General features: G+C 40.4%; 1 protein-coding gene across 4 annotated transcripts; it reads right to left on the bottom strand.

The window, feature by feature from the left end:
• Positions 1-4,222: 4,222 nt before the first annotated feature.
• Positions 4,223-7,500, bottom strand: LOC6575505 (tyrocidine synthase 3). Of its 4 annotated transcripts, XM_002001478.4 has the most exons (6): positions 6,183-7,500; positions 5,950-6,117; positions 5,120-5,891; positions 4,970-5,060; positions 4,738-4,913; positions 4,223-4,675 (listed from the first exon to the last, which is right to left on the bottom strand). In XM_002001478.4, the coding sequence occupies exons 1-6, from the start codon at positions 7,285-7,287 to the stop codon at positions 4,348-4,350; spliced, it is 2,640 nt and encodes an 879-aa protein (XP_002001514.1). In that variant the 5' UTR covers positions 7,288-7,500; the 3' UTR covers positions 4,223-4,347. The 4 variants fall into 4 exon arrangements, with proteins under 4 accessions (XP_002001514.1, XP_015023527.1, XP_015023528.1 ...); XM_015168041.3 differs by lacking the exon at positions 4,223-4,675 and having other exon boundaries at positions 4,829-4,913; positions 5,128-5,891; positions 6,183-7,499; XM_015168042.3 differs by lacking the exon at positions 4,223-4,675 and having other exon boundaries at positions 4,829-4,913; positions 5,124-5,891; positions 6,183-7,498.
• Positions 7,501-10,332: the final 2,832 nt, after the last annotated feature.

Here is a 10,332-nt window from a genome sequence, read left to right as displayed (position 1 = left end):
CAGCAAAGGGTATCCACTTCAAAGGAACTACTTATTGGTGAAATTGTTGATCGCCAATTAAAAACAAGTCAGATGTTCTATGGGGTTGTGCTTAGCTGGCAGATACCCTAGAGTCCACGGAAATAACAGACTCAGACTCTTGGAGCATTTGTGTTCATAGGGTAGGATAGTCCTTGTCACCAATCAATTTTGATATAGGAATGTATGGAATATACGAAAATAAATGTACGTAATAATAATAAATTCTTAAGTACTTCCTTGCTCATCATTCCTTCACTTTGTTCGATAGCTTCCAGGGTATTGACATCTTGAATTCCATTCGAATGTTGAATGAAATTTCAAATTGTGAACTGGAATTGTCAGCGCGCGCCTTTCATTTACGATGCGTGCAATTTGTAGTTCGTATTTGTAAGTAGCTGCAGTTCAGATAATATAGTAGAATATCTTAGTATTAACATGGATTAGGTGAATGTTTTAAACATATTCCTACACCAGTTGACCTTATGTCCGGATCTCTTATTATTCGGTGCATTATTATATGTGAGAATAGTGTGAAAAATTAGATGCCGCATCAAATGAGCTTTACATAGATCATAAATTATGGCATATGCATATGTATGGCACATTATAGATCTATAAATAATACATGTATATGTATATATAATAAATACATCCATATTCAAGAAAATCCAATTGAAGACAAACGAATAACTATAAATATGTGTGTTGCATTTGCATAGACTCTTGATTCACTAGTTATCCGAGATTGATCTGATGTGTTTTGATTTGATGCGATTCGTTTCGGATATATGTATATACATATTAAATTATTATTCTTGATCAGTTATTACTTATGTATATATATTATACACATATTCCTACGATGTATTCTGAGTTAATTTGATCACAAACTCAGGCAGATTGAATTTCTGAAGTTGGCACAGAATATTTGCAGGTTGGTCCGTTACGATCGTAGTGCTGTTGAATATGATTTAATTAAGTGAAATTATTGTTGATCAATTGATGTCGTTACCTAATTATCATGTTACACAGCAAAGCCCATTTGCATAATATTTCCTTACATCATTTGGCTTAGCTTGCTTATTGTAGGTTAAAATAAGCCAACTACTAATAAAAATAAAAAATATTCTAATATATAACAATTGTAAAAACAATTAAAAAAAAAAAAACATCAATAATGTAATTGCTTGCAATTATAAAATTTCCAGTTCAGTTTATTGACCATAAAACTCTGTGAATTTTTTACACATTTGTGCTAACAAATATGCGCTTCCTTTAATAGTTTAAATAAATTGCATTTGAAAAGCAATCACGATTTATTGCCACCTTTGTTTTACGAGAATAGGATATAGTTGTTAAATAGCAGTCGAGCTTATAAATGGCTCTAGCCTTCGGCCTGCTTCTCATTGGATATGCGCGAGAGAGTGTGAGTCTGGTTCTTCCTCTTCAGCTGGCTCATTTCGATGGGCTTCAGTGATTTTAGGCCACTAGCGTTTCCATGTTAGATTGTCTTACGAAATGTATTAAGCAATTTGTATACTAACTATATTGTAAATGTTTTGAGTTTACTAACTACTTACATTTTAACTTCCCCAACTAATTATTTGTTTCATTGTATATTTTAATCTAATTTAATCTTTATATATACTATTTATTTTGTTCTGAAATTTTTAGGCTTTTCCACTTTGGCAAAGTTTTGTTGGTTCGCTTTGCGAAAGGTTTCTTCTGCTAGTCAGATACTAGTTAATCATCAATTTGTAAATCAATTCATTGTTAATACAACACAAAAGTAACGTGCGTGTCCAGAATCGGGGTGACCGCCTCGAATAGTCCATAAACAACATCTAATTCCAGTTTGGTCATAATCTGGTTCGCTCGTGACAAAGTCACGTTTCTCGACTCTCGGACTTCGTCTGGAGTTCCCCAAAGAAAGTGACGCATTTGTTTTTATTTATTTATTTATTTATTTTTTTTTTTGCGATAGTTCCATGAATTGTTATAATCTTCTTCTTCATCTTTGTTATTATGTGATTTTTTTTAGCGGACAGTTTCCTGACGTATTGAGTGATGAAAAATAACAACTTGTTTGGAATGTTCCTCTCAAGTGTTTCCCTGAGCAATTATAGCGACATCAACAACATCAACAGCAACAAAAACAGCCATAATGAAACGACGATTTACAGCTAAAGATCAATTACAGGTAAGCCACGGTTTTCAATACTCTTACGAAGACCTTGCTGATTTCATTGTGATCTTTAGCACATCGCCTCAATTCAAATCAGGGCAAGCTCGTCAGTCTCAGTGATAACTGTTCTTTCAAGTTTTTATTTACACAAGCATTTCGACGGTGTTAAATGCCAACCGGCCGAGCCGAGCTAGTTTTGTGTTTGGCTATTGTCTTTGTCGTTGCGTAGCTGAGCGTGTTTAACCCGAGCCAAATTCGAATTGTTTTGATTAGCTGCACATATCAGGCATACGTCATGTTGTACAACAACATTGACAGTGACAATGACAGTTTCTTTTGGGATATCTAAATCTTTATACATGTGAGAATTATCTATTGTACGTTCGACAATATATATTTATATGTGTATCCACACGTATGCGGGCGCCATGACCGTCAGCATTGACTACGATTACTTGCAAGAATTCGTAGTTATATATTATTGATTCTCATACCCTAAGATAACTAGAGTAAAATGCTTTGCGGCTGGCGACAGAGGAATGGAATATAGCACAAGAGTAGAATGGGTGAAGGTGATTTAGATAGAGTTAGATAGAGACTAAACGAGGCTACATTCAGTCTAAAGTCTAACATTTACAGTGAGACAGATCCTTTAAGGCGGTCGTTCAATTGGATTTTAGGTGACACAGCTTTGGCTAAGGGTACCTGTCAGTCGTTCACGCCCGTCTCGAGCATGCTGAATTGTCTGTTTTGGGCGGCTTGCGGAAGTGTTGTAGCTGCCGACTTGCTGTTGCGCCATCGAAATGGTAGATTGATCGAATCGTTCGATCGACTTTAGCGACATGTAGGTACTTGTACATGTAGGTGCAATTAAATTATCATTAAATTCGCACTAGGGCCTTAGTCTGGTTGTAATCAATGTGGGGCGGGCAGAATCGCATAATTCAATTGCAATTTACTTTAGTCGAGCGTTAAGCAGGTGCACCAGCTGTTGTTGCTCAACTACTTAATGACTGCTCCCCATACAACTTTCAATGCGTTCTATGCAAAACTGTCACTAAATGTTAATGAAGTAATTAAAATGCCCCAATCCGAAGTCTATCTATATCTTATCTTATATATAGTTCATAACTTCACACAGAGTAATTCCTTGTGTATGGCATGCTTATGAGGAACAGGTTCGATAATATTTGCAAATCGCATTAGTAGAGCTCTAATAGCAGTCGCTATCGTTTAATCACTTTCTCAACTAGGCCACGCCCCACCTCGCCTCGCCCTCCATTTTCTGTCTTTTATATCCGATAGTTCTGGTGGGCTATAAATGACTTAATATAGCATTCGTGCTACTTTATCTTAATAATTTATAGTTTTACCCGATTTGTTACGCCTTTGTATTGAGTTTATTTATTTTTTTTTACTTCTAAGTGGATCTAAATTTGATTTATTGTGCATAATATATAAATGTATGCCATAAATACATTTATATTTTTAATCTGAGAGAGTGAGTAAATGCTCCATCTTGAATATCCTGTTCTTAGTGTTTTAAGGCCTTATATGTTTTACTTTAAGCTCGTCTGTAATGTATGTATGTCATTTTATATATCATTCATTTACTATGCAAATATAACATCTTAGATATCAAATCATACCAGCCTCCCAATTCAAAGTCGATGATTGATTGCCTGTCAGCAGCCACGTATAAAAAGCATGAAACACCCACTAATCCACGCACATTTTGTTGAGGCTCTTTTCTTATTGCCTGAACCTTTCCCTTGCGATAGAAAGGCATTCAATTATACTGCGTGTCACGCTCAATTAGCGCAACGTTTCCTTGCACTCCATTCACAAAAGCTCGTACGGCGCAGAACGCAACAGAACACTTTGGCTTAGACCCAGTGCGGCTTAGAAAATATGTAAGAAAATGTTCGTGTGATCGAATTATACACCAGTTGTAATTCAGATAAAGCCAAATATACTGACTAATGATAACCCCTAGTAAAGATACTCAATAGCCAAAAAGATATAAAAACATTGTATTAAAAATATAGTTTTGTACTTGCTAAGTAAATAATCAAGAAGCAAAAAGGTCTTGATTATGTAGTTATAGATTTGCCAGACACTGTCGGTCGAGCGGATGGATCCTACTTGCTAGTCACCTCCTTCCACTGGACAATGGCGCGCTGCTCGTCTGGTGCATCCCGGAAAGGTCGACTGCCATCGGAGCTAACAAACTCGTTCACCTGGTAATTGAGCAACGTCTTATACTGATTTACAGTGGCCAGCTGCTGCGTCAGTGGGCTGGTGTTGGTGGTGAAGATGCCGGCGAAATTTTTATTGCGCGCCACGTTTAGCACCTCGTTCTCCATGAAGTGAATGCAAGCAACATTCTCGCGCGGATTCAGATGCTCGGCGGTGCCCATCATGCCCGAGCGTAGGATTTGATTCAAACCCTTGGGCAAATAGTTGTCTCTTAAAATGCATTGCAAGAGGTTATTTCGGAGCTACGACTAACAGTAGATATTTTATGGTACCGTATGGGTCCTTCGCAGAATTCTATAAGCTCGAAGACTGTTGCCAGATCGGACTTGATTTCCACCACGGGCCCAGCGCGAGCATCATAGTTGAGCGCGGTGCCGATGATGCGTTCCGTATTTCGATCGTATACCACAAAGCTCAATTCACGTTCCACCAGGACGCTCCACATTTCCTGCAAAGGATTAATGAATAATTAGCTGAAGCTTTCGCGTATTACTCTTAACTTGCATCGAGTAGATCACTGTAATCTGTGGGCAAAGCGCCAGGCTTTAGCCATTGCTCCAGATCGCCTTTGTTGTGGAAACTGGATACGATAATGCTGCCGAGGAAAAGATTAGCATTGATTTTCACACTCAGTTCACTCAACCAACCACTCACTCACTCACAGGCTGATGATGCGCTTCTTGCAGCAGTACCGCCTCCATTTGAAGGTGCGGGCATGCATTGAGCGTCTCCTCTTCCAGTTGTACTGCGTCATGGTTACTAGCCATCTTTTCGATGATCTCTCCCAGATTTTTCGCCGCTATGAAATCAGAGATTCCAATTTTGTAACCTTTCTCCCTCAGTAGGGTGACCGTGAAGATGGAGTTGAGTGAATTGCCACCGAGATCGTAGAAGTTGCTATGAGCTGAGAGAGTTGCTCGCCTAGAACGTCCAATGACAGTGCTCACGGTTTCAAAGAGGTCACGAGCCGTCAATTTCAGCTCCTCGGGAACGTGACTGTAGTCAAAATCGGGAACACTAGCCGAGCCTCCTTGATCGTTATTAGCCATCTCATAGGTTTTTAGCAGGGCCTGGCGATCCACCTTGCCATTGACCAAGAGCGGCACATGCTCCAATATGATCACCTGTGGTGTCATATAATCAGCCAACTTATCCTTGAGCCTGCCTTCCAGTTGCATCTCAGTGACCACAGGTGAATCATCGCGCAGCTTGACAAAGGCGAGGATGGCCTGATCCACATGTCCGGCCCGATAGCAAAGTACTATGGCCTTCTCTACCAGTGGCAGCTCGGCCACGATCTTCTCCACCTCAGACAAATCGACCCGATGCCCGCGTATCTTCACTTGCGAATCGGTGCGTCCTTCATACATGATATTCCCATTCTTCAGCGAGCCATAGTCACCGGTACGATACAGACGCGCATATTCTGTGAAGCTGATTGATTAGAAATTCATTCATCAGGATGTTTCAAGTGTCCCACTTACTCTTCTCCACAGCTAACGGATTCTCGAGGAAGCGTTCCGGATCACGACCATTCACATAGCCCGCAGCCAGATTCAAACCTGAAGCAAAGATTTCGCCTATTTCTCCATTTTTGACCGGACGATAGTCCGCATCCAGCAGATAGATAACAGTGTTTGAGACGGGTACGCCTGGGGAAATATAGATACATAAGCACAGAAAAAGCAAGAGGACAGAAAGAGAGTGGAGAGCTCACCTATGGGCACATTGTCGTACATGCTAAGCTGCTTCTTGCTTTCGCAGGCGAAGTAGGTCACATCGCCCATCACCTCGGTGGAGCCGTAGAAGTTGTACAGTCTGTGCACTCCCTCATCAAAGTAGTCGAAGAAGCTGCTGGCTAACGGTACGACCAATGGCTCACCTGAACAGACCCAAATCTGCAAATTGTGCAGCAACTTCTGTCCAGGATCAGGAGTTTCCATGTTCAGGTACATGAGCAGGGAACGCAACAAAGTGGGCACCAGAACTAGACGACGAATTTTATACTTCTCAAGAAGTGATACAAGGCGGTGAGGATCTTTGGTGACTGCTTTGGGCACCACTACAATGGAAAGGCCACACATAAGAGGACCCCATAGCTCCGCAACAGAGTCGACAAAGGTGAGTGCTGTCTTAAACACGCCCACCTGCTCATTGGCCGTGTAAGGAAAGGTTGCCCACTGCCACTGCAAGCGATTCAATATATTCTCATGGGGCAGACGCACGCCCTTGGGCACACCTGTGCTTCCCGAGGTATACAGAACGATGGCAATGTGCTCGTTCCCACCGCGCAACATCTCCTCCGAGAGCAGATTGCTGCCGCTTAGTTGTAACGACTTCGCATACAGTTCAGTCAACGATAGCGTGGGCGTGCCTTGGAAACGCTGAGCATCGATGTCATCATCACGTAGTACTAGAATCGGTCTGGCCTCTAGCAATATATGATGGACACGATTAGCCGGGAAGCTCGGATCGATGGGCAGATAGGCACCGCCCGCCTTCCAAATGGCCAGCAATGTGGTGACCAGCGCCTCCGATGGCTGCATGCAAACGGCCAAAATGAAGTCACCATCGTTGTTTGGCTGAAGGAAACATCTTTGGGCTTCCTCGACGAGGAGGCGTGCGGCACGATTCGCGCTCTCGTTCATGTGGCGATAGGTGCTCTGGCTGGCCGCCGAACTCTCTTCCTGGCCGTGGTCATAGATGAGCGCCACACTGTCTGCGTGGCGCAGCTGCTGCTCTTCAATGATACGGTGCAGCCCCCGGGGCACGTAATCCTGCTGCAGGCCCTTCACAATCGAGAGCTGTGGCAGCGCAAGCATAACGATAGCTGCTTAGATGGCAGACGGGAATTAGGTGACATGAGTGGCGTTCATTAAGCTGGAAGGAGAGGTGCTCCTCTGCCGCAGTACCAAGTCGCTTACTATCCCTGGCGATAACAAAGAAGTCACATACTACAAATTTTGGAAAATACAAATACGAAAAGTGTAGCACTTAAATTTATATATTTTAAGTATTACAGCTTTCGAGATATGTCACATCGATTTTTCCACCTTCATTAAGGAAATAAGAGGAATCAAACAAAATAACAGAAACAAACACATGTCCACAGTTCAATCAAATCTGTCTGCACGAAATTTGGTTTATTGGTTACTCGCGGCAATCCAAAACTGATTGCAGTTAAGTTCTGGAAACTCAGGGATCTAGCCAGCTGGAATTATCATAGGGAGCTGTTATATAGTGCGAATGTTACCGTGTGCGTGTGTGTGAGCTAAGCCCATATGGGACGGGGCTCGAATACTTCGTTTCGCTTATCACAATCAGCTCAAATGCAACCATTATCAGAGAGATTCAGAGTATATTTTTGTGAAAATGTATATGTAGAACATGCATTAGGAGGCGCGGCACACCTCAACAAAATTCATCAATTCATGATCAGATCGCAAGCTGAGTAGAACTCGTCTGGGCCGTGAGTGTTCAAGTATGGTTGAATATTAATATACACATATAATATGTTGGAACTCCCTTGGAGCAACGACACAATTTGATTCATCTAAAATAAGAGTTTTTTTATTACAACGAAAAGATAATAGCACATGGTTACTAACCTAAAATAAGAGAATCAACAATTAAATGTTTATGCTCCTATGCATTCCATTAAACTTCAATAATTAATTATTATAATTATTTTCATTAACTTAAGATTAATTTAATTATTTTTAATGTAGTTTAATATTAATTAATTTATTATTAAGTTTATTATTAAGTTTATTATACTCGTATTTGTATCACCAATCTCTCTTTTTCATCTTTTTATATCTCTCCGATAGTTATTTGTGATCATCGATATGTGGCCCACATATGCTCACAACCATATGATTACACAAACATATGATTAGGGAAATGTAAATGTACACAAAGCTTACATCTCCAACTCCCCCGAGTTGCTTAATTGATTAAATATGTATGAATTAAGCCTAGAACTCAGCCATGGGAATGAGCTTTGTGACATGGTAAAGAGATATAGATTTTTTTCCACGACCAGTGTTTATTTTACAAATCGAATCAGAGATTTTTTCTTCTATTTCAAAGGGACCAATTCTTATTTCATCCATTTTTCTCCTGTTTAGCTTATTGCCGTTGGTTATATAGACCATATCGCCTTTTTATACCCTGAACCCATTGAAAATGGGAAATCAGGGTATAATGGTTTTCTGAAAAAGTATGTAACGGGCAGAATGAGGCGTGGCAGACCCCACAAAGTATATATATTCTTGATCAGCGCGACGAGCTGAGTCGATATAGCCCTGTCCGTCTGTCCGTCCGTCCGTCCGTCCGTATGAGTGCGTCGATCTCAGAAGTTATAAGAGCTAGAGAGCTGAAATTTGGCATGCATACTCGTGTATACCATACGCAGTACGAGTTTGCTTTATTTTTTCGATAAATCGTCCGATAACTTTTTTATCGAGAATAATCGAAAAATTGATTTTGTTTTTTCAGCCTAATTTGAACATTTTTAGGACTGGAGTCTTCAAATTCGCGTTGTATATAAAGTTAATCGATACAAAGACTTTGTAATTTACAGATTTTGGATACCACGCCCCCTTCTCCCCCAATTTGTAAAAAACGCATTTCAAGTACTAGAGACTTTTGCTTTGGAATGTACACCCATATTCACCATATGATTACACTCTGAAAGTTTCATTAAGATCATATGTTTACAAAAGAAATTATTCAACAAATAAATTCTCATAATATTGCCCACACTGCAGCGCAGCCCAGTCGCTGCTTACTGCGCAGTTAGCAGAGCGCAGGCTTATGCGTGCGTGTGGATGCATGTGTATGTATGTGTGCATAAAAGTGCAGAATGATTAGAATATCAGCTTAGGGGGTTCAGGGTATCTCCTAGTCGAGCAGTCTCGACTAGAGCCTTCTTACTTGTTGAAAATCATGTTTTTTTCTATTTTTATCAAATAGTGCTTTATTATATTCATGTGATCTTTTTGATCTGAGCAGTGCTAGATTCCGATCTTGTTCCAAATTTCTTGAATAGTTGTTCATGTTTTTTAGTTCCGGAGGTAGTAAGTCAGTGACCTCTCCGTTCAACAGATAGATAGGAGAAAATCCTGTTACTGTATGCGATGTTCTATTGTATTTTTTTACGCATTCTTCTGCGATTTTCGACCACGCCTTTTTGTTGCTCCATTATCATTGAGCATACATCTTATCTTATTTACCAAGGTCTGGTTTAATCTTTCGTTCAGACCGTTAGAAAAAGGGGCATCTACTGCGGTTAGAATTAATTCTATATTTTTCTCATTCAATTTTTTATCTTTTGAATTCGTTTGAATTAATGGCCGGATACTGATCTGCAAGCAAGATTTCAATCGAATTCTCCTTCGGTATTTTTATACTCATTCACGAAAGTGAATCAGTATATTGGTTTTGTGCAATGTCCGTCTTGCTGTCCGTCCGTCTGTCCGTCTGTCCGTCCGTCCGTCTGTCCGTCTGTCCGTATGAACGCAATCTATTTCGGCGCTATTGAAGCTAGAGACTTGAAATTTGGAACACATACTCGTGTATATCTCCGATTTATAAAGTGTTAAAATTTTCCCGATCCGCCCACTAGGGGCGTGGCAAATCGGAAAATGCATTTTCCGATATACCAGAAATCATGTTTGTTGAAGAGCTAGAAAGCTGAAATTTGGTATGTAGGTCCGCGTTGACCACCCAAGATCACGAGCTATGGCGGATATATCTACGCCCATTGGGGGCGTGGCAAATCGGATAAAACTGTATCTCCTAAATTTGTAAACCTAGAATGCTAAAATTTTGCACGCCAGCTAATGGGATGATTCTATAAAGTC

Source organism: Drosophila mojavensis, unplaced genomic scaffold (genome assembly GCF_018153725.1).
Source record: "Drosophila mojavensis isolate 15081-1352.22 unplaced genomic scaffold, ASM1815372v1 contig_231, whole genome shotgun sequence".
Lineage (NCBI taxonomy): Eukaryota > Metazoa > Arthropoda > Insecta > Diptera > Drosophilidae > Drosophila > Drosophila mojavensis.
This window is presented reverse-complemented; position numbering and strand designations above follow the sequence as displayed.